The 23,639-nt window shown below is 43.1% G+C and overlaps 2 protein-coding genes across 5 annotated transcripts in view; both read right to left on the reverse strand.

Moving 5' to 3' along the window:
- march8 (membrane-associated ring finger (C3HC4) 8) overlaps positions 1–4,580 on the reverse strand; it is an 86,548-nt gene extending 81,968 nt beyond the window's left edge. Inside the window, exon 1 of one of the 2 annotated variants that reach the window (XM_034608350.1) lies at positions 3,992–4,580. The gene's annotated coding sequence lies outside the window, so the exon portion shown is untranslated. The remainder of the gene's footprint in view (positions 1–3,991) is intronic. The other variant, XM_034608348.1, reaches the window with a different exon arrangement.
- Positions 4,581–9,607: 5,027 nt separating this feature from the next.
- Positions 9,608–23,464, reverse strand: zfand4 (zinc finger, AN1-type domain 4). 3 transcript variants are annotated; one of them, XM_034608343.1, is made up of 11 exons: positions 23,102–23,441; positions 21,022–21,332; positions 19,403–19,478; positions 18,656–18,723; positions 18,334–18,520; positions 17,607–17,754; positions 16,722–17,200; positions 15,968–16,688; positions 14,926–14,980; positions 12,088–12,205; positions 9,608–10,708 (listed from the first exon to the last, which is right to left on the reverse strand). In XM_034608343.1, the coding sequence occupies exons 2-11, from the start codon at positions 21,203–21,205 to the stop codon at positions 10,573–10,575; spliced, it is 2,172 nt and encodes a 723-aa protein (XP_034464234.1). In that variant the 5' UTR covers positions 21,206–21,332; positions 23,102–23,441; the 3' UTR covers positions 9,608–10,572. The 3 variants fall into 3 exon arrangements, with proteins under 3 accessions (XP_034464234.1, XP_034464233.1, XP_034464235.1); XM_034608342.1 differs by having other exon boundaries at positions 15,968–17,200; positions 23,102–23,464; XM_034608344.1 differs by having other exon boundaries at positions 15,968–17,200; positions 21,022–21,335; positions 23,102–23,224.
- Positions 23,465–23,639: the final 175 nt, after the last annotated feature.

The following is a 23,639-nucleotide window of genomic DNA, read 5'->3' on the forward strand; positions in this document are numbered from 1 at the left end:
CAGGGGTAAACAGCAGACAAGAAGATGCAGCGTGCGTCACAGAACAACATTCTGCTATGTTAAAACAGGTTGACGTCTAAAACGGAAATATGTTAGGATGAAGATAAATTCTGGTTAGGCACAAATCAAAAGTGGAGTGGTTAGCAAGAACATGATCACATCCCCCAACACTATTGAGTTAATGTACAGGAAGTACAGCATAAAAAAAAAAAAAGAACTGTGTGTGTGCTTCTCTGTATTTTCAGCTGTATGCCTTTTGAAACATGCAGTGTGTGATGCGTAAGAGCATCTGTTGTACACTTGGAACAAACTAATGATGAGGACAATGTAACGCAGAAATAAAAAAACCTTGTTCGGAAACTCCTTCACAAGTCAAGATGTTTGTTAAAATGGATTTCATTGAAAATGTAAGATCAGCACAATAGATGCTGTCAAACCCGTCCTCTGTTCCATCGTGTAAAATACGTCTGCAGGCAAATATCACAATCACAGCCGATGGTGTCAAACAATGACGGCAGTTAATTGGCGCAACTCTACTATCAGAGCCTTCAGATACTTTTGATTACATTTTCTTCGCCCTCAATTTAGTCTCCTCAGAACTCATCTCTGAAGATATAAAGTAGGAGTTCATTTGCAAGTGCACAATGGCCCAGTTCATTAAGACCGCAGGCTCCTTCGCTGGCAGCTTTAGCAGCTTAACAGAGTCTGGTCTCAGTCGCCCTCTCCCTCCCCGTCTGGAATCATGATTAAAGCTTTACTTTCTCATTCCTTCCTGTAGCCGCCCCTGTCAGGACGACTGACGACTTCAGAGTCCGGTGACAGCCCAGACTCTGGGAGAGATGAAATTTCTCATAACTGCAGATTGCTTGTTGCTACCGGCAAAATCCCTCATTGTCAGCGGGCACAGAGTCAGCCGGTCATGAAGGAAGACCAGGACGGGGAGAGGAAAGCAGAGGGAGAGGAGCAGACGGTTTTTAAGTGTGTGACGTGATCAGACGACAAGCGAAGGACTTTATACTGGAACATACCAAGTAATGTCTCCTGCACACTGGACGATAATGGGGCACATTTCTCATCGCAATTTAGGGTGTGAACTAAAGAATTTCATATGATACAAGTCCTGTCGTCATCTACGTGGGTGGCATCTTCCTGTACTTAAAACTGAGTGGTTTGTGGAGAGCCGTGTGTCTGATGTTAGTGTGTCATCAGTCCGGATGTTGTATTCGCCGACCTTTTTGAATTAAGTGCACAGTAAAAAGTTGTCTTTTCTTTTTGAATGAGGACAAAGACAAAGACTTCAAATAATCCTGGGAGCCGCTTCTGTTTCTTCTTCTACTGTGTTGTCCCACTTTCTGCAATTGGTCCAATTTCTGAATCATCACTGATGCAAATGAATCGAGCGATAAATTTGTTTAATCCGGGCAGAGACCACCTCTTTTGGTCAGGCTAAATTGTTGTCACCTTTCACACCTTTTTATTTTGGTTCGGAGTAAAATGAAAAGTCTGAAAAGCACCCTTAACATCACTGACTGAATTCTAGCCTCCCCGGTTGCAGATAATCAATATCAAACATGTTTGATATTTGGTGAGCGGAAACCCGCAACAGCCAATGAGAGAGCTGACTGGGAAGCATCACCAACCAGAAGTTGTGTGCTTGTGTTTCGAAGCAAAAAATGGCTGCCTACAGCATAAATAAGAGTTTTGTCTCCCGTACCCATTGACAATAAAAAAGGACAAACATGGGGCAAGTGAAATCATATTTGACCACACAAGTTCCCAGGTCTGTGGAATCGCCATTTAGAAATCGTTTTAAACGTCAGGTTGTGGTGCCGCGTCTCGACTGGACCATGTAGCGTTTGCGTTCTCCCATTAACTCTGTTGTTAAGTCTGTGAGTTCCCTCATTTTTCAAATGGATTTGAAAAAAAAAGATACCTAGCCACTTTTTCAAGTCAACACATAGTTACTTGATGTGGTCTCCTACTTATTTTTTCACCTCAACCCTGAACACTTGATATCATTGCTATAATTCAACTAAATATATCAAATCTGCACACTCACTACAGGAAAACATTGTCGAGTTGAAAGTGGCTCATAAGCCTCACTTTTTTTTTTTTTTTTCCTGCTACAGTAGATTAAGAAAACATTAAACAATTACTTTTTTTCTTCCCCCAAAGCCAAGATTTTTCCTTTGTTTCCGCTCGAGAACGAAACCAAGATTAGTGCTCAGACTGCTGGCCCACGGAACGGCCACCGTCCGTCGCCACTGTTCAAACACTCGGCTGCGTCAGACGCCTTCAGTGCTCGTGTGGAGAAGAAGGAAACCATACGCAGTAATCCCATGTGAGGAGGCTGGATTAGTTCCACAGCAGGACAGCAGAAGAGAATAAGCATTGTGTTATCTGCACGTTTATGCATGCACTCTCCACAGAGAGCAGCAACACAATGAGGCTCCTTATCGCAACAAGCCCTCACTATTCTGCAACACTGGCTAAGACATAACTAAAGGCTACAGTGATGTAACGGGCACAGACAGACGCAGCTGCTTCTTCATCTCGCCCCAACAACAGCTGAGCACCACGGCAAAGCCAGCATCACCATCATCATCATCATCATCACCATCATGCATGTTGAATTATAAGAAGCTGTGTTTGACATGAAACTAGGACCCGCTGCCTCGAAATGAAGATGAGTGAGAGGTGTACCCTCCCAGTGACAAACCAAATACCACAGCAAGCAGGAAATAAGAACTGAAAGCTTTCACACACCCGCAAAAACACAGACACATGCTTTGCATCTTTTTAAAAACACGTAGACAAAACTGCACATGCAATGTCGTGAAGCAGGTATGATGACACACAACAGGACTGGAGTGTAGAGGAGGCTACACCAAGGAAAGGAAAGCTGATCCTGCAGCTATAGGAGACAGTGGAATGTGAGATCCATCGTAACAATGAGAACAACAACACTATATAGGGAAAAGCAGCACTTTACTGTTTGTGTTGTGGTGCTAATCAGCTGATGATCAGGATGGAAATATATATTTAAAAAAGCAGAAATGATTCTCAAGGTCTGTAACAAACCGTAATGACAAAGAAATGTAGGCGAGTAGATATTTTACAGTTTAACCAAGAAACATAAAAATATGAACAAATATATAGAACTTGAATTAAGAAAAATTGCAGTTGTTTTCTCTACAAATTAAAGAAACATTACAGATGTCAGAAAGCTGCAAGCACTGGAGAGAGAAAGAACGTGAATGGGCCCAAAGGTGTTAGGGGAACACTTGCAGGTCTGATCCCCTTGTGGTGGGCCTGTCTTCAAAGAGGGTGACTTATGATTAAAACACACGTTGACGCTAAAAGGTACGCAACTGAAGATATGTCTTTAATACCTGCTGGTGGTTGACAACTGATCATCTTATTCGCCATATTGTCCTATGTTCCAAAAATCATATCAGAGGTATCGGCAAATCGAAATGTCATGTGAAAGGCTGATATCGGCCAAACAATATATCAGTCAGGCTCTGGTTGTAGCCAGTAGAAGCAGTGAGGCTATGTAGGCTTCCCCGCCTGGATTTACTATGATTCATGATAAGGGAACATCTGCAGGACGGTGCACCTCACACCTGGAGCCGAACCTGGAAATCTGTGGGAACAAAACCGGCTGCGTGGTGTGGAGTCTGCATCAAGCACATAGGACCATTAACATCCCAATCAATATGGATCCATTGTGATAAGATCAGAGGTGATGGATCAGCTGCTGACATCAGGAGAAAACATCCTGGAGCAGCAGAAGGTGACAGATCTCATTCTGTGGCTGGATCTTCCATCATGACCCAGGGTGTCCCGTCCCTGCGAACTGGCTGAGGAGCAAACTACCACACGCACACACATGGGGGAGCATCATTGAATCACACGCGCACACACACACATACACGCGCGTTTCTAGAGGGTTTTTGCTGCAGAGCGCACCAAGAATTAATTTCCATACCTTGAATCACCACAGGCTGCGGTCTGCGTCTCTCCACCGTCGGCTCTCACAATGGGGGGAAACAAACAAATTCTCACACAGCTTCAGTCCAGACGCACGGCAGTCCGTCGGTCCGTCCCTCCGTCAGTCCCTCCGTCAGTCCGTCTGTCCCTCCGTCCGTGCGACCACCAGCCGCCTCGGGTTGGACTCAATGAAGCCGCGGAGACACGGGAGCCCCGGTGTGGACGGACGCACCGCTGCAGAGGACCGAAGGCTGCTCCATGTTCCCGCTGACAGAACCGACACACTGGGACACGCTCACCGACTCGCACCGCTGTCCGACGCCGAGTGACGACGCCGTGTTTATTCCACTGAGCGGCTGCAGCTGTGCGCGATGGTGCGTCACCGACTTCCGCGTGATGGAGAGAGAAAGACCAAAAAAAAAAAAAATCAATTTAAAGGACAGGCGGCGCACGCGAGCGCAGAGAGGGCTGTGCACGAGGATGATGAAGAAGTTGATGATGATGATGATGATGATGGAAAATGGAGCCCACTCTGCTTATAGGATGATGATGGTGACAGAGGAATGTGATATTAAAGCTGCACTAATCAGTGTTTTTCAATTAAGAGTGAACCCATGTGTGGTTTAGATTTAAAGGTGCAGCCTGTAGGGACTGGCTGTGTCTCAGTTTAGCAGCCGCATCCTGATCCGATTGGGTCACAGCGGCACAACTCCACTGGACTATAAGAGTTCCAGTACACCTAGGCCCTCACACCCAGAATAACCTGAGTTGATGGCGACACTGTTTACGTCAGCCAGCTAGCCATTGTTGGCACAAACAGTCCATAATAATATAGCATTAAGCAGCATTTCACGTATGCTAACACCCTGGTAAAACGTCCACAGACAGTAATTGGACGGTGCTATGTGTACGACACATTTAATGACCGAAGTGCTAATAGACAGTAAAAACTACAGCCATCTTGGATTTCGAAGTCGGGGGTGGTGAGGTTCCTCCGACCTTCCAGTTGCAACTTCCGATTCGGGGGGTAATTCCGAGCTCCGAGGTTTAATGGAACGCGGCAATAGTCTCATGTTAGCCTACATTCAGAGCAGCCATCTTGATTTACAATGATGATCAATCTCTGCAACTTTAAAGCAATAGTTTATTTGCTTGCTGTTGGGGAGTTAGATGATAAGACTAATATCACTTTCATTATGTTTCATATCATTTCATAAAATGTGAAGCTCTAGCTTAGCATGGCACAAAAACTGGAGAATGGGAACTCGCCTGGTTCTGCCCATGGGTGACACTTATCCACCTTTACCAGCGCCTCAAAAGCTCATTAACTCCAAAGGTATATCTTGCTTATATCCAGTGTTGGTGCTAAGCTAAGCTAACAGAGTGTTGGCTGTTGCTGTGACGTCCAGATAAGAGAGTGGCATCAATCTTCTTATCAAACTCTCTGACAGAAGATGAATAAACAAATTTCCCCCAAACGATATATAGATATGACCATTTCTGTTATTTATTATTCTATAAGTGTTTCATACCATCAGCTTTTATATGATTTCTTGTTAGCCAATACAAAACAACTGGTAGAAAATAGCTCCAATCTGCCTGTATTCATATATTCTGGTGCAGAGGTCATTATTTCAGATTATGAATGGCCTGCAGTGTACTGTACATGACGCTGGGGTGAATCACTCATGTACTGGAACTCCGCATCAATCACAGGACAGTCGGTTAGGAGAGGATCACTTGTTAAACGAGGGACTGAATCCTCCGCTGCCTTGAAGCCTCGGCTCCTTCTCTGTGAAACCTGTCATTGTGTTTGAGCTTATTACTGATTCACAGTCTGCCGCTGGGCCCTTGCGGTCGGACAACGGAGCCTCTGTGCTCTGTCTGGACAAAGTGGGCACCTCAGAAGTGAGGCTGCCAAATTGTCGTGCGTGCGTCGGAGAGATACAGGCTGTCTTGTCGCATGGCGTGGAAAGATTACGACGTGTGTTGAAATGTTTGGCATGCAGCCTTTTCACAACGTTTACAGGACTTTAGAAATTCTAAATTTGGTCTTCACAACAGGGGGACGGCCGTCAGAGAGACGTGTTTACTCTGGGTTTGACTGGGCCATGCAGCACTGCCGACAAACTTCTCCCGTTGCACTTGAACGGATAAGAAAAGGGTGTGTTTGTTTAAATGGGAGCACAGTTGGTCAACATGAAAAATCTCCTTAAGTAAACAAGACAAGTTTCGCGAGGAGGAGGCAGGAAGGAGAAGCAGGTGAAAAACAAAGCTGGAATCAGAGAGTTACAAGATGAGTTCATTGCAGGTCAGGAGGTGGTAAACAATCTGATTATATCTCCACCAGGGAGTTTATGTTTTCACCCCTGTTTGTTTGGTTCGTCTGTTAGTACGATTACACAAAAACAATTGAACAGATTACCATAACTTGGTGGAAGGATTCGGCCATTAAACTTTGGCACAGATCTGGATCAGGGAAAAGATCCAGGAATTGTTTCTACATTCAACATTTTCGCTGTTTTCCCAGGGAATAATTCATGGATCATTTAGGGAATTGACATCTACGAGTTTGTGAAATTTGGTGCAGCTTGATAGAATTTAAAGTGACTGTTGGGCCTTGGAGGTATATATGTAGTCTACTGACATTTTTTTTTGGTGTTTTCAAATAGTTAGGATAGTTCCTTTAGTCTTACCTGACACAATGAACCTGTCAAGCTGGTTGTGCCTGATCATCTTGTGCCTGATCTCTGGCTGCAGGACACCTTAGTACATATCGTTCAGCATTGTGTGTTGATGATGGTGTTATTTAACAGGCGCAGATACAGGATATTCAGAACAACACGCCACCAGAGCGGTGATGAAATGTTTGTGTGCAGACACCTTTGGAACAATTACCATAAATACACAATTAATGACTTTGAGGAATCGTATTCTGTCGCATTAGCACATTTCAGTCCACATTCTGCAAATGTGTTCACAATTCTGTGGTGTCATCTTGTGATCATGGTTCCTCGTTATGCCAGCGCATGCAAAGGTGAAAAAGTTTGAGAGAGGGTGTTTTTTTGATTCAGAAACTGTCTGGTAATGGCTGCAGATATCAATTACAACACAAGAGAATAAACCCCAGCATATATACTGGAACAGAAAATGTAGCTGAGGGATTTTGAATTTTAGAAGCAAAATCACTGAAAAACCCATAAATGTCTGACTGTATTGCACAGTTGTCAGAAAGCTGTAATTCATGTTTTAAAGTGTCCCTTTCTTGTCCACTGCCACTTTGACTGAGCAGGATTTCTCCCTCCAGAAGCCATGTTTAGAAGAAAAAAAAGGAAAGAAAGGAAAAGCATTGTTTTTCAGCCTGTGCAAAATATAGACTTGCAGTCCTTGGCAGAGTTTGCAGGAGGCGAGCTGAATAATCCTGAGACAGAAAATAGGCCTTTGGCTGGTGTGTTTATGTGATATGGAGCACAGCCGCAGTGGAACACTGTTCCACTGAAGAAGTGACTGATATGTAGTGAAGGTTAAAGGATGTTGATGCTAAGCATTTGAGGATATTATCTGAAGTATATAATGAAGTAGGCAAAAAAGGGAGAAAAAAAAGAACTCTAAGTAGAACATGGAAATCAGTACAACACTCAACAAACACTATGTGACACTGTGCACTTAAAGAGTTGTAACATGTGATGATCAACACAAAGGCAAAATACTGGACAAACTGGAACTGGTGTTGTTGTGCACCACAGACTGAATTTAAAGATGGACGACGATGACAGCTCCTCAAAAGTGAAGCCAAAGCATCTTGAGCGCCACCTGGTGGCCTGCTGCAGTATAGGTCATAAATCCTGCTTCCTCCGTGTGAGCAGATGAGACATGGACCAAACTAAAAAGTCAAGGTAAATGTCAAAGATGAATTCTGTCTTGTAGTTACAAGTGTACATTTTTCTTATAAATTTGGTTTTGATTGATTATTTGATGACATACATATGTATATTTTGGATTCATTTCTAGATAGTGTGAAGAAGTGTAGTCGCATTGTCCATCTTTATATAGTCTAGTCTGAAGTCGTCAGGCTTTAGTCTATGGTCTCTATGGTTACCACCTGTCGCTACCTTTGAGTGCTCCCACTATTATTAAAAGTATATATATTGCCTATTGAGCTTTTATAGGGTACATGACGAAAATATCTAAAACCTATTTTGACAAAAACAAACAAAGATGTAGCATATTTTACAAAAACCTCCTGCTGCTTCACTGAGGAGTTATATTAAATGTATTTTCCAACTAATGCCCGTTAACTCCATCGTTTTTAAATTCATCTGTCTCCATGTTGTGGATCATTTCTCTGTCAAGGGAGACTAAGAAGTGTTGGAGCTGAATCTGCTGCACAGTCCAATTATCTTGGATCAAAGCCAGATAACATGAAGGAGGAAAAGTGTGGATAAAAACACTGAGACGTGAGTCGGGTCAGGGTCTGTCTGCTGCACAGGAAGAGCATCCATGGCCAAAGCAGAGTGAATAATAAGAAGCGCTGCCTCCACTTTTGAACCTCTCCTCTCAGCGACTCACCAGCAAAAAAAGACGAAAAGTGTTTAGCGTGTGTTTATGTGTTTTTTGCACTCAAGTCTCCAGGATTAGTTTGTTGTTGTCTGTGTGCAAATAAACAAACAAACCGCAGCTTTGAAGTGCTCTCCCCGACAAAATTATTAATGTGCATTTGAAAATATGAACCAGTAGCAGAAAGCCCAGGCTTTTTGTTTTTCTTAAGCGATATCTTAACATTTGCATTCAAGCAATAAACTCAGAGAGCAATTTACCAGTTCACACATTGGCTCATGTTTTTCAGTTAGAGATGTTTTTGTAATGAGTGAAAAAACACACGCCCAATAACACATTAAGCAGATAAGTAGCTAAGTAAGAAGATCACAGGTTTATCCGGAGTTAGTGTCACTGCATTCCCCTTATGAAACCACACTTAAATCTACTACATCTGGATCTACATCTATTTACTTGGATCCACAACAAATTGAACACAAACGTAGATATCAGACCCCGAAATATGCCGGATTTTCAGTAAGATGTAAACAAACAAAACAAAAAATTCACCACCTTGCAACATTAAAGAAAGTGATACAAATTCCTTCATCCACACTGGGGCTCATTCTTGGCCGATGTCCCGTCCTTTCAGCAAGTTTCAATAAAATCAGTTCAGTAGTTTCTGCGTTATCCTGCTGACAAATAAACAGCAACGAACACACAACCTCCTTGGCGGTGAGTGGGGGTCTAATGTTTTCTGCTTGTTGCTAAGGAACTGGCCAAGGGTCTGTGTCGGGGGGGGGGGGGGGCCTGGTGCTCAAAGTGACGAGAATGAGCTCGTGATAGCAAACAGAAACCGTTTCTCATCTTCTTCACAGCAATGAGATGAGAGCCATTAAGGGTCGAGCAGCAGGAAAAGTCAAACCCTCAGTGAGCAAATAATGAAGATGCGCATGAGAAGCCTCGAGGACAGGACGCTGCAGAGCGAGAGGAAATTATAGCACAACCAAGAGTACTGTGAACTCAGTTTTTTCCTTATCAGGAATAAATCAGGTGGAAATATTATCTCAGACAAGTGTTGGATCTAAACGCTTAAAAGAAATTTTATTAGATCAAACCCCTGTAGATACTTTAACAGCATTTTAAGTTTTTGCAACAGCTGAGCAATAAAAAAGACTTACAAAAGATTTTTTTTTATGGCAACCACTGTACTGTAGACACATCATAAATACCATAACCATGCCCCCAAATCCTAATACAGTTCACTTGATAGGCATGTGGATTACAACTGACATTCACACCTACACACATTGCATACTTACTATTTCAAAACCAATCTGGAATTTAAATAAGTAGAATTCATTGATAAATATTAAGTATTTCATTATTAAGTCGGTGTCTTGTTGTCTCTTTTAAGAAAGTGATGTTGGTATGTATATGTGCCTGTGTAAGAAAAACGCAGAATATAAAAATCTGGATGATGACGACAACACCTTCATAAGACAAACGGAGATATAAGTATCCTTCCCCCTCACAATAAGGAAAAGTAAATGTATAAATATGATAGTTCTAAAGTGCATCTGTCAAAGACTTGTCGAATGAGAAGTCATCAGTGGTCCTATTTCGTTTAAAAAAAGGTTTACAAAACTAAAAATAGATATGTCTGAACGTGCAGCAGATATATTTAGCCCAAACAAAAAAAACTACCTACTTACATGCACAGGTTTTTTTTTGTTGTTTTGTTTTCACGCAGTGGAAATAAGAACAAGGTAACAGATTAAAAGGATAAACAGTTCACATTGTCAAGAGGTGATAATTAGTTCTGCGCCACTTCAGTCTACTCTTGTTGGTTCACACTTGGCTTTACAGAATATCTTCTTTTCATTTTTAAGCAAACTTGGCTGTTAAGAAAAAAAAAAAAGCACACGGTGGTGAATAAGTGCCTCGTTTCTGTTTAAAATGTCTGTAAATTCTCCTCCGTTCAGTCATTTTAACCTGTGGTTGTTTTGGTCGTCCCCCGGTTAGAGGTGAGGGTTGTGGGTTCTAGATCTTGGGCAGCTTGGGAGCACTGATGAGAGGGTTGGTCTCTTGCAGAAAGCGCCGTCCAGAGCTCTTGTAGTCGTACGTGCAGTCGTGCGTCTCTGCGTAGCGGTGGGCGGCACAGAAGTTGTGACTGCACCTAAAAGATTCAACACACATTTCGCTTTGTTAAGTATATAAAGAAACCTGATACCAATGATACTCCTTTCAAAACTTAACAGTCAGCAAATAAAACATTAAATGTCTATCAGCAAACATCACCTGCTCAATCATGTGGTCATTCTGCTGAGTCATATTAACTTCTCCATGGGAAATTTAGTTTTGACCAAAATCCCCTTAGATGAGACATATTCTGCTCATATTCAGGTTCATAAATAAATGTGGGTTATTACTTGGAAAGCTTTACATGCTCTAATGTTCAGAAAACACATCACTTTCTTCACACTGTCCACTTCTGCAGGTTCTTTAGCCGCTTTCTTAAAACGCTTGGTTTAGGTCCTGTCTCTTTAAGGCCCCCCTTCCGGTAAGGTCCTGTCTACTCTGATTGGCCAGCTAGCCCACTCTGTTGTGTGCCAGATTAGCTGCTCGGTGTGCCGGAGCAGTGTTTTCTGTGGGGGAGAAGGGCTCCCTTTACCACAGACCTGAGATGCTACGGTGTGGAAAATTTCACACCGGAAAATAAACTTATGACTAATGATTAAACCAGAAAAGATGTGTTCAAATATATTTCAACACCAAAACCCTCGGTGAACTCTCCTCTCCTCATGTGAAAGGTCTGTTACTCTGTGATGTGACTTTGCTGCAGATGATAACTACCTGACCTGAGACTGACGTGACGAGTCTGACCGAGTTCAGACAGAAAAATGTAAACAGCTGTCGGGCCCTGATGCTGTGCAGCACAGACACTCTTAACTTGCAGACTGCAGCGTCAGACTAAGTACTGATAACTGGGGACGTGGGCACTACCACCGAAACACAAAAACAAACCAATCATAATTTATGTCTATAAAAGTGAAACAGACAGTGTCGGCGGTGGGCAAGTTGTATAATGGGTCTGTGTCTGAACACTGTAACTGCAGACTTTGAGCTTTTTAAGTTTGCAGAAATTTTACATACACAAAAACTATGACACATAAGAGGAAAGAAAAACTGAAACACCATTTGATTAATCTGGTATCTGTTCATCTTTTAGGTAACACAATAGAAGCTTCATCCTTTAAATGCCTCAACCTCTTCTAGTGGCCAATGCTAAGACACTAGATTTACACACTGTTGCATCAGATTCAAAGTGTATTGCCCTGGACAGGACCCCAGAGAGGGAGGTGATCTGGATTTATGCGGTGGAGAGAAACTCTGATAAAGCTAATAACTTGTGGCAGAACAAGCAGTGAACAAAGAGACAAAATGATGAGCCGGGTAAAAAACACTTCTTACTCCTGCTCCAAGGACAAATAGACAAGACAAATAGGCAGAGAATGAGAGAGTGAGTGCGGGTGGAGACGCTGGAGGCAGTTGTACCTGCACTCGTAGCTGGTGGCCAGGCCGGTCTTCTTGCCACAGAGGAAGCAGTGCTTTGAGCTCTTCTTCTTGCTGCCACTGGGAGCCTTGACTGGAGGTAGGTGGTAGGTTGAAGTGCCTGAGAGAAGAGAGGAAACCTTTTTAGTCACTTTAGAGGAGCCAGTGTGGAATAACTGATGGGATGAAAAGGTTTCTATGAATGTCTGGAAAGAATCGTCATCGTCCAATGTAGCAGGTTCTCTTCTTTAAATGATACAGTTAATCAGTTTATGTATTTGTGGTGTCTGCACACAGCCGAGCAGATATTAGGAACATATCCACACCGAATCACTTAAGGGAGGTAGAACTGCATTTCTCTCCGTTGAGCACTTAAGAGTCATGTTCTATTTCTCTCCGAGCAGAAGCAGCCATTTTCACCAACTGTGAAAATGTTCAGGCATTTACGAACTGGAGTGTTTCCTTGTTGCTTTAAAGTTTCTCTGCACTTCTCTGAAACCTGTCGGTCTTCACTGTATTACTTCATCGTGTCCATGTTTCTACTTCATTCTCATTTCAGAGAGTTTTCAAACCATGTACTATGTCTGATTAGCGTCCATCATGTGAAACCCACAGAGTTTAAAACTGTCACATTCATGTCTTATTATCTAGAGTTTCTTTGTTAACTCTGACAGTTCAATCTTGGTTTATGACACAGTTTTTTTAAAAAATTTTTTAATAGCAGCAGTCAATTAAACTGGATCCAAACTGTAGCATATTGGTGACACAAAAAGTTGTCAGTCACGTACGTTAGTTTTCAGGAAAACAGCTTTGCCAAACGCACCTGTGCCCTGTTGTCATGTTCAAAAACATGTCGGAAAACACACTAGAGTTAATTTCCTAACTTAGGGAACACTGGTTTTTGTCAGCTCATACCCATGATAATCGTGTCGGTGGAAGCACGCGGCTCAGGTAGGTTTGTGAGCCGCGGGGAAACGGGAACACACAGATAAAATTGACAGCTCTGTGATGACGGTACACGGAGCTTTCTGTCAAGCAGCTGGGCGTGGGATTGGATTTTTTATTTGTTTTGTGCACTTTAATCTGCTGCCATACAGGCATGCAGTGGATTCAAATATATTCAGACCCATTCACATTTACCCACATTCTGCTGTGGAATCGACTTCATTTGAATTTGATCGCATGTAATTCCGGGCCTTGCCAGCCAAGTTCTCTTTGCTCCCGATTCTGATCTGATTAATTAAATAAAGAGGATCTGATAATGAATGGAAGCACTGCAGACACACTGAGGTTCCCTTTCTTCCTTAGTGAAAGTATCTCAGCTGCTGTCAGTGTCGACATCTTCATTGAAATTATTGACTGTTGTTTGTTTGTGCTGACAGAGGAAAAGGTTCCCATGTTTTAATGAAGCATAATGGGATGTTTGTAAAAGCTTGTGTACGTGAGGCCCAGTGTGGGTTCTATGAAAAATACATCTGAATTGCAGACCAATTAAAACATGGTTTATTTTACAGGTCTGAACTTTCCTGAAAATTTCCAGGGATGTTTCCTTGAAACAATGATAACATCTGTGTGCCATCTGTTTTCAAACCTCTGGGAAATCATCAGGAAATTGCAGGACGTGTAAAATGTAGTGTTAAATCAAATTAAAATGGTGTCTTGCTTCAGGAACAGTATAGTTTGAGACATCCCTTATTTATCCAATGATGATAAAGTGAGAACTTGTTTTTATCAAATAAAACCAAAACACAAAGATATCTTAATTACATACTGAGAATGTTCAGAGTCCTTGTTATCACATGTCTTGTTATGCATCTGCCTACAACTGACCAGCACACCTGTACAGCACTAGACCAATGTTAGAGGTTTCTTATCAGACTAAAATAGAAAATGTCCTGATTGAAGGACACACGAACGATGTCAATTACAAACAAACCCTCCGTCATCATAGTGCAGGTTTGACTCCATTTACAGCACAACAACGTTATGTACAAGACAAACACTAACAGCTAATGACCAACTGAAAATATTGCTAACAGCTGCCTTTTGTCTGCTATTGGAATCGATACAGGTCATTCACTCCCGGGTCAAATGACTCTGCAGTGGACACGGGTTTTAATGGGCTCCAGCTTCCATCTGCAATGATGGAAACATGACACACGGGTGAACGCACTAATTTGGCAAGACAGTGATGTGAGAGCGCCTCAGTTTTCAGGGCATGGACGTAGATCATTACGCACTGGTGGGAAAATGTTTTAGCTGTTTAAAAAACCTTTGCTTAAAAAGAGGTATGAGTTGGGTTATTCAGTGTTGATTGGAGCTGATTGTAAAGTTTGACCAACACCAACAAACTCTCCTCCTGTTGGAAACACTGCTGCTGATAAACTAATGTATAGTAATAGAGGAACATGGAGAGTCGTGACTCATGACTTTGTGTATTGATCCGTGTGTATTTATCTATCTTCCCTGTGAACAGTCGGAGCGTATCGGTGGCTCACATAAATAAATGAGAGTGCTGGTGTGTAGGCTCACCGCCTTCTGTTGTTTGTGCTGCTTCTGCAGTGGTATAAATAATGAATATTTAAAACCCTGGTGCTTTGTTGTATCCCTCATACAACATGTACTGTAGGCTTTTCACATGACAACATCTCAACAAGCGCATCATAGCACTGCATGGCTGTAATGTATGCACTCTGGCATGGCTAACAGCACTTTCAAATTACAGTGCTATACAATGACTCACTCCCACAACTCAAATATCCAAACCAACCACCACAATGCAACACTTTCTTCACAGTGTATTCTAGTCCTAACATGGAGGTGTACGTGCGTCTCCCTTACCGATTCTCCCGAATGAGGCCATGACTCCTCCAGTTGATGCAATAGTGTTGGTGGTCTGTGAAAACAACATGAAATGTTTTCAGAACAAATCAATATAACGACCTGTAGGGCTCAACTCTCAAGAAAATTTGATTTGATGTGCTGGAAAAGAGCTTAGTGCCTTTGAACTGGCCAAGTAAGAAAAGTCTGTACATTGTTTTCATTAACTCTACATATAAACAGTTGGAAGAGCCAAAGAGATGGTGAAAGTACTGACATGGTAAAGGGAAAGCTTTATGCTTAGTATAAGGAAAGAACAAAACTAGACTGATTTAAAAACAATTGATAGTCCCTACCTCTGATTTCTGATATTTGAGCTGTTTTCTATATTCAGAACATGCTATACACAGTATTTAGCTGTATTGCACAAGAGAATGTGATATAGCCAATTGATATTTGATCTTTCCTGGTGTGCATGAGAAATGCGATTGGCTGCAAAACAACAGCCACTCCCTACTCAAGATGGCTTCTCTCTGTCAGAAACGAAACGTGGCAGATAAATCATGGCAAGTCCAACAGTGTGTGGGAATGTATGAATTTTTTTTACTTTGTGTATCTAACCCGTTTATAAGACAAATAATTTTGCGTATGTGCGATCTGTATCCTGCAAATATGATACAAGTTTAATTTTGTAAAATTCACTAGAAATCATTTCATTCTATATACTAATTGAATATCTATTATTTTGGTCTAACAAAATAAATAAAGCCATTAGAGTTCATGTGATGAAATCTGATATCTTACGTGAGAATTTTAACAATTATCATAAAAAAGATCATATTGTAAGATAATATTTAACAAAGCTTCACTCTACTTTGTTTTAAAGCCTCTGCTACAATTTGCAGGTTGGCTAAAGTAATATTGTTTGCAAGTTCTAGCAAACAATATTACTTTAGTTAAAGTGACAACCATTTGTAGGAAATTGCACACTTCAAATAGCTCAAAGCCAAAATTGAGCAATAAAAAACAAATTTTCACAAATAATAACAGCAAACACTGTCACCATGTAAGAGGCAGCTGCTCGGGGCAACGGTGACATTTGTCTGATGAGATTATCCTGAAGGAGCCGGTTAGTTGGGATGAATGGCAGCCTGGAGCCATGACTGCCCTGTCCTGAGGCAGTAGCAGAGGGCAGTGCCAGTGCAAGTCCCACACTGTCTCCACGGTCGTCCCTGCCGCTGCTGCTGTCGGGGGTCCTTGTGGAGAGAGAGGCCAAGAGCTCAGAGTTGTTCAGAGGTCCCAGGGGCTCCTTGTAGGCTTGGTTGGCCAACTTAGTGATGCCTCTTGCTTCCCTTTTTGAGAGCAGCTCTGGCCTCTTTCCAGACGACTCCACCTTAACACCACGAAGACGTGGGGGATGAGCTGACAAGGTGGTGGAGGCGTGAGGGGACGTGTTCCCGGACTTCACATGTGCAGAGGATTGTGCTTGAAGGCTGGGCTGTAAACAGGAGAGAGTGGAATCGAAAGGCTGAGGCAGCGGCAGCGGCCTGGTAGAAGTGGATGTGGGTAATGGAGAGGGAGGGCTGATATGAAAAGATGTGCTGCGCTGTGTCCTATCAGCTCTGCTGGTGAGAGTATCACTTGACCCAAGTGTCCAGGTACTAAGTGGGGAGGGTGAGAGGGGTAACTGGTGCTGAGCGCCAACCTCGAGGGACCGACAACCTCCCTCTGGTTGGCCAGACACATCCAGACTCAGAGGATCTGACAATTCCCCAAATGGAGCTCCAGGTTGTGTTGGCGTCACCAGCCCAGTCGCTTCATCTAACAAGCCCAGCCTCACTGCGTCCCCTGCCGGCTCAGCTGGGTCAAAGATGGTTTCAGGTGGCCCCCTTGTACACAGTGGAGGCAGCTGAGGGTACACACAGTCCCTCATCAACCTGGTGCTGCCGATGTCCAGCCGGGAAACTTTGGGAGGGGGCCGTATTTTTGCAAATGGTGGGCACGTCTCCCACGGCTCCTCCTCCTGAAGCATATAACAAGAGGACGAGGTAAAAGAGGGAGGTGGTCGTCTAGGGATGGATAAGTGGACGGAGGTTGCTGCAGCAGAGGGCAAAGGGTCTGTGGTTTCATGGTCAGCAATTGGAGGTAGTTGTGCATTTGACTGCCGAGGCTGGTTGGTCTGGGGGAGTGAGCGAAAGAGGCGATGATGGTGTCGTGTGCTGGAAGGTCCTAGTGAGCCGCCGCAGGGATGTGGGCCGACAGGGGGGCGCGGTTTTGCCTTCGCTGACTTCTTCGGCTGGAGAACAGAGACACAGGCGTTCATATTATAATCAGATCAAATGTACTCGAGATTTTTTGCATTTCCTCATCCTTTCAAAATTCTGAAATGATAGTGGTTGTCTCATCTCTTGAATTAAGACGCTTGTATAAATAAATTATGAGCATAAAAACACTATAGAGCCAGTGAAGTTTAATGTAATGAAAAGTTCTCTCCTCAAAAAACACATGCAAATTAGTGTTCTGTGAAGTACACATGCATAATGTAAAATGGTTGCAGACTATCATTTTACTCGATGATTATTAGGAGCAGTATTCTATGTGTCTACATCTTAAAAGTGGGGTAAAAATGAATAGTGTGTCTGGGCCACATTTGCTCTCTGACAGGCAGTAAAACGAATTCCTCGATGCCAGTAGCCTCTTACTTTCTTGTTCAGGTTCATGTCCTCCATCTTGGCTTTGAGCAGCTTCATCTTGTTCATTGTGATGGAGTTCTCAAGGCTCTGCTTTGCAGCTGAAGAATTCTCTCCATCCTCCTCCTCCTCTGCATACACATTGTACACTGATCCACCACTGGAAAATATGAGAGAGAAAATGACTCAATTAGCAAACTAAAAAAGTGGTCTGCAAAAACTCAGCAGCATATTACATGTCCTGTTTCCTTGTACCGGGCCGTATTGCCCAGCCGCATGTCCTTGCCCCCCCCCCCCCCCCCCCCCGCTGACCTGCGCCCTCCTTACACATTGCGGTGGACACCTTCACTGGTCAGAGGTTCTGGCACTCTAGTATATAGGTGTGTGTGTGCGTGTGTGTTAGTACATTGCGTGTGCAGCCTCTGCTGTTTTCTTACAGTCATTGAGTTATACCTGATAACTGAAAAGTCACGATTTTTCTACACACCACTTTTCTGTTTTATAATGTTAATAGTCTTTTCTTTTCATTTATTAGTTGAAGGCTACATAGCCACTGTTGTTTTTTGTATGTTCAAATATTTTTATAAAAGGATTAAAGTAAATGGGACTTATTGTTTTTATTTATTTATTTTATTGGTTATTGAGTCGTGGAAATTTCATGGTATTGGTATCGACTGATAAATTTTTGGTATCGTGACATCCCTAGTATGTAGCCAGAACATTCAGAAAATATCCTTACCTCAGCGATTCAGACAAAGGGGTCAGAGTGCCATCCCCCCTGTCGACCACTCTGAAGAAACTCAGCTGGTCGCCCTCTCGATAAACCACAAACGTGACCTGCTTGTTGGTCGTGCTCTTCTCCCAACCCTCCTCCTTGGTGCTCTCCATCAAGTCAGCCACGTCTTTGATAGGATCTTCCATCGTTACTGTTGGTTAAAACAAGAAACAATATATTTTAATTTCCAAATGTGTTTGGGGATTTGGCCAAAAGATTACATTTTGATATGATGTTAAACCACAAATGCCTTGTGATAATGTGACTGTGCAGGCGTCTTTGTTACCTCTCCTGGTGTTGATTGGCCCTCCCCTCATAGCTAAGACCAGCTTCAAAGTGCAGCCTTCCGCAATGCTGCAAACACAAAAAGCAGAATGAGTGAGCGGTATTGCAACACACTCAACCGCGAATATATTCTAAAAGGGGAAAAGGAAGTATCAGTAGGCGACATACAGTACATATTTACATTTATGCTAAAATTCTTTGCTTCTGAGAGGCTCTGATCTAAAGTAAACAGCTCTCTGAGGGTCAGGATGATTTCCAGATGAACTTGTGCACGACTGGGAATTCCACTGCAACGTTAGTTTCATGTGAGCAGATGTTTCATTGCCTACTCTACCCCTCCGCTTCTAAAACTTCAAAAGCATGCCGCGGAGTGATAGGCGAGATCTCACCAGGGCTGTTCATGTGGAAAATTAAGTGACAAGCATTCACAACAATACCACCAGCTGTAGCCGATAGTGCACTGGAGGGTGAGGTCTGTATCTCAGTAGGTGACAGGAGTGGAGGGACGAGCTCTCTAAATGTGACCAGTGTGTCACTTGGATTATCCATCTCATTTACAACTTGCTGAATTAAATTACGGCTGAGTCCCCACCAATGGAGGAAGGCTTTTAAAGATCACATGCAAATGACGCTAAATGTACTGAACGTGTTTTTAAACGTCGCTGGTAACTGCTCAAACAAGCCATGTGTGATTTTGCCTTGGTGTCAATGCTCTGAAGGACAGAAAGGGTCAGAGGAATAGATTTACCCATAGTCATGGAGACATTGTTCATCATCGAGCTCCAGATTGTTCCAGATAAGATGTTGCTGGGCAACAGGGATACCTTAACAGACAGGGAGAGGGAGAAAGAAAACAACCAAAGTTGACAAGGAGCTGTTCATATTTCATTGACTACCTTCTCTGATCTGACAGACAGGTGAGAGGAGAATGCTGACAACAGAAACAGCTGCTAAAGATGATTCATGTCTGCCCCCTAAAGACAGAAATATGTAACTGCTGGAAAACGGCAAATCACAGAAGACATGCACTGACAGCTAAAATAAATAAAAATGTGTTGATTAAGTACATTTACTACACTTTAGAAACAGCTAAATTTACAGCTAAAAGTGTCAAATAAATGAGGTTGATTGGACTACTCCCTCTATTGTATTTAACATTGCAAATCAGACGGAAACAATGTGGTTTCAGTAGAGAGAGAAGACAGCCTAATGAACACAAAGGCTCTCAACAGCTCCTCCTTGGAATGAGATGGAGTGTATGCATAGTCAGGAAGCTCTCTGTGCCCACAGTGAGTGAACTCTCCGACCCGGCTCTGGAGCTGAGCCAGTGTTGGTGAGTGAGCAGTGGTCCCTTCATCGCAGAGTGGTATGCTCCATCACAAACACACACACTTGGCTGACACACCTCCGCACAGAGAGCACAGAGAGGCCTTTCTGACCAAAACCAAAAACAGCTGCACAGAACGTAGTGGAAGGTCATCTTGGTCGACAACAAAGCAACCTAAGAGGACTACCACGGTCAAAATAAACAAGAAAAGGTTTTTGATTTCCAACACAACCCACACACCCCAACCCTAAACTAAACTGTGCAAGACATTTTGCCTCCGGTGACTCCTTTGGGAGACAAGCAAACATGTGAGACCACAGATTTTACCAGTTGTGGTCGTTCTCTTCCAAGGCAGCTGCATTTCACATAACATCAGCAAACTTATCTTTTTCCACAATTCTGTGAGTTTCATCCAAAATGCACCAACATATTACTTCAGACTGTGATTCAGCATGGCTAACCAGTTTCCTCCATTTTGTGTGAACCAAGAGAACAACAATAGCAATGTGTGCTATGGGTCAGAGTCATTTTGGTCCATTTTGCGAGCACCCACTGCTTGAGCACAAAACATGTCCTGTAGTGATTCACCACTGAATTTTAATTAGGACATTCCATTTACAGATGGAATATTTAAATTTTTAACAAAAGATAATAGTTTTAATAAAAAAAGAAACTCGTGACGATGCATCCAAGTTTTATTTCTGATATTTTTTACCTTAAATTCAGCCAGGAATGAAACTCTGATCCAAGGCAACAGTGCAGACATAACAAAAACTTTGAGAGCAGATGTATGCAATGCAGCAAACCTCAGGATACTGAATAACCCAAAACAAATAGTACGACAGGTTGAACATAATATTTAGTATTCCACGGGAGGTCTCTATGTAACCCCAGTCTGCTCAGCCTATCAAATCATTAATATAGTTTGCTGGCATAGTCGGTGCAATATCCTTGCTTAAAAAATATGGTCACTATTACTGAACAACATGCAAGCAACAGCATGCAAAAACATGGAAACAACACATAAGTGTGCTTTGTACCTTCCAGCCTCTGGATCTTTGCCTTGACTGAAATGACAGCCTCGAAGGGCAACACGCGCAGCTCAAAGCAGGTCCCTGTCAACGTCTCTATGAAGAGCTCCATAGTGTCATAGAAAGGGATCTTGTAATGAAAAGCTCCCGCACTGTCGTCATTAAAGAAGGGCGGCTCCTTCCTGTCGGTCATCTTGGTGGACTGGGGGACAGATTCAGGGAGATGGTGAAATGGGAGGACTGGCCCAGGATGAAGACGATAGGGACAGGCACTTCTCACTGGCCTCACGACCGTCACACATCCTGCAGGACGACCACAGCTGTTAAGTAGAAACAGAAGCAAACCATGATTATCATTAACTATGTGCTTCCCAACTGTAGAGAATATCTTTTCAACAATCCAACAGTCTGAAATTTGACATTTACAAGTTGACTCAGCAATCGCATAGTATTCACAAGCTGACTTCTGGTGGGCAGTCATTTTGACACTTCAATCAAACCATGTAACTGCAGACACAAACTCATTCTGTGACACTTAAGTATCCTCAGGCAAGATAGTGAACCCTAAACTCCCCCTCAACTGCTGGGCCAGGAGTATGAGCAGAGTATGACAGAGAAAATGCTGCACATAGATGCACTGTATGAATGTGTGTGTGAAAAGTGCTATATAAATTAAGACAATTTCTATTTTAGGGAGGGTGAATATTCTATTTAGGTGGACCATACAACTTCCAAATACAGGAACCATCAAACAACTGTGGGGAATATTAATTTGTATGACTAAGATAACAATTGAGTCATGCACCTGAGGACATAGTTCTGTTAGTATTCTCATGAGGGCAATACAAACTGTCCTTGAGATTGAGTTTATACAGTAAACTTAAAATTGACAAGAAACTGCTTGGAACCGGGACATGCATCGGTTGCTGCGGACATGTGCAACCATCTAATGAAACATTCAGTACAGCGTTTAAGGCCCCGGCCAAAATTCAAGATCAGGTGTGTTACATAAGCCCCAGAGCGGTATGAGGTGTCCTGTGTCTGACAGATCACCTCCTGTGTCACTTCACTCACCAACTTCCTATAACATATAATCTGAAAGAGAGGCAAGTTCATCCAATCGACCAAAACTCAGAGCCACAAGAACAGTCTTTTCCTGACTGCAGCCAGTTTCCTCCACAAGGCCAGGGACCCCGTCATTCAATGCATATGTCCTGTACAAATGTTAAAATTGTACATATCCAAAGTTAATATAGTAAATATCTTTATGTGGGGTATTAAATATTCATATGCTGTTCCCTACTTTTATATTTCTGCTTATGCACAAACACACCACAGCAGATTCCTTGTGTGAGTAAACCTACATGGAAATAAACCTAGATTGAGATTCTTTTTGAAGGAGGAAGACAAGATGGATTCAAGATCTCAATTCATGTTGGGTCATTTAAACCTGGACTGTTTGATTTAAGAGCACATGAGCTTCTTCGCTTAAACACAGACACAACAGATGTGCAGTTGTGTTCCTCCTTGGAGACAGTGCATATTTTCTGATGGCTACTGATGTCACCCTGACTCCCTGTGTCTTTGAGTCCAGGACACTGGGAACACACTGTTCCTCTGAACAGAGATATTCCACCTCGCTGGGCTCCTGACGGATCTGTAAGAACTCATTAAAAACACACAACCGAGCTGCACAGCACTGAAGATCAAGTTGGTGCTTGTTTGCTTTGTAATGTTAGTGAACGAGGCCTGAGGTGAACCCATCCAGAGACTGAGGGGATGTGAGAACAGGCCATTCTCTGAAGAAGACGGTTGGCTTGTCAAGTAAAAGACGAAGCTACGTGCAGTTAGCCTGTAGCTACATCTAACCTCACAATAAACTAACCCTAACCCCACAGAAGCTACAGGGCTACAGAGGTGAGCCGCTAGCTGCCTGACAACGGGGATGAATGGAGTTGACAAATGTCTCCACACACACTTCCAGCGGCTAACGTTAGCACAGGCAGGCTCACACACTCAGTATTTATACCTCACACTTTAAACGAGACACTCGACGTTAGCTGCTCAGTAACTATTGGAGCCTGCTTACCGAGAACTTCTGCAGTTACACGGCGGCGGAGCCCGTTCAGCCGACGCTGCTAGCGCTAGCTTTCGTTGCCATGTTAGCCGACAACCGAAACAATGGCTAGGCTTCTCGGTGGTTTTGCTAGCAGGCTGCTAGGCTACATCCAGAAGGCGTCTCAGTCCCGTCCCGTCCGGTACAGCTGTCCAGAGAAACGCTGCGGCCAAAGCTGAACTCATTCCCCTTAGAACCTGCACCCGGAGCGGACAGGACCGTCTGCCACTGTCGGTCCCCGCTGCTCCATTGTTGGCGACATCATCGTACCTGCCGAACAACACCTCTGTGACACCGGGTGATCGACAGGCGCAGCAGCCAACCGGCATCGCGGATGAGGCGAGGTGGGTGGGACAGGGAAGTGTTTGTTGACAAAGCTGAGTTACAGGAAGTCGTATGATATAACATATGATGCACACAAATACAATGTTGCATACATCTGTCATTCTGACTATAAATATCAGGCTTTAAAACCCCTCAAAGAATCTGTGGCTTAATTGGTACAAAAAAT

This window comes from Hippoglossus hippoglossus, chromosome 15 (genome assembly GCF_009819705.1).
Source record: "Hippoglossus hippoglossus isolate fHipHip1 chromosome 15, fHipHip1.pri, whole genome shotgun sequence".
NCBI classification, from domain to species: Eukaryota; Metazoa; Chordata; class Actinopteri; order Pleuronectiformes; family Pleuronectidae; genus Hippoglossus; species Hippoglossus hippoglossus.

Coding starts and splice junctions, on each gene's coding strand:
- zfand4 (XM_034608342.1), bottom strand. CDS start 21,205: ATGACCGACAGGAAGGAGCCGCCCTTCTTTAATGACGACAGTGCGGGA. Junction 19,479..21,021: donor AAAGATCCAGAGGCTGGAAG/GTACAAAGCACA, acceptor CTGTCTGTTAAG/GTATCCCTGTTGCCCAGCAA. Junction 18,521..18,655: donor GCCAATCAACACCAGGAGAG/GTAACAAAGACG, acceptor TTTAACCAACAG/TAACGATGGAAGATCCTATC.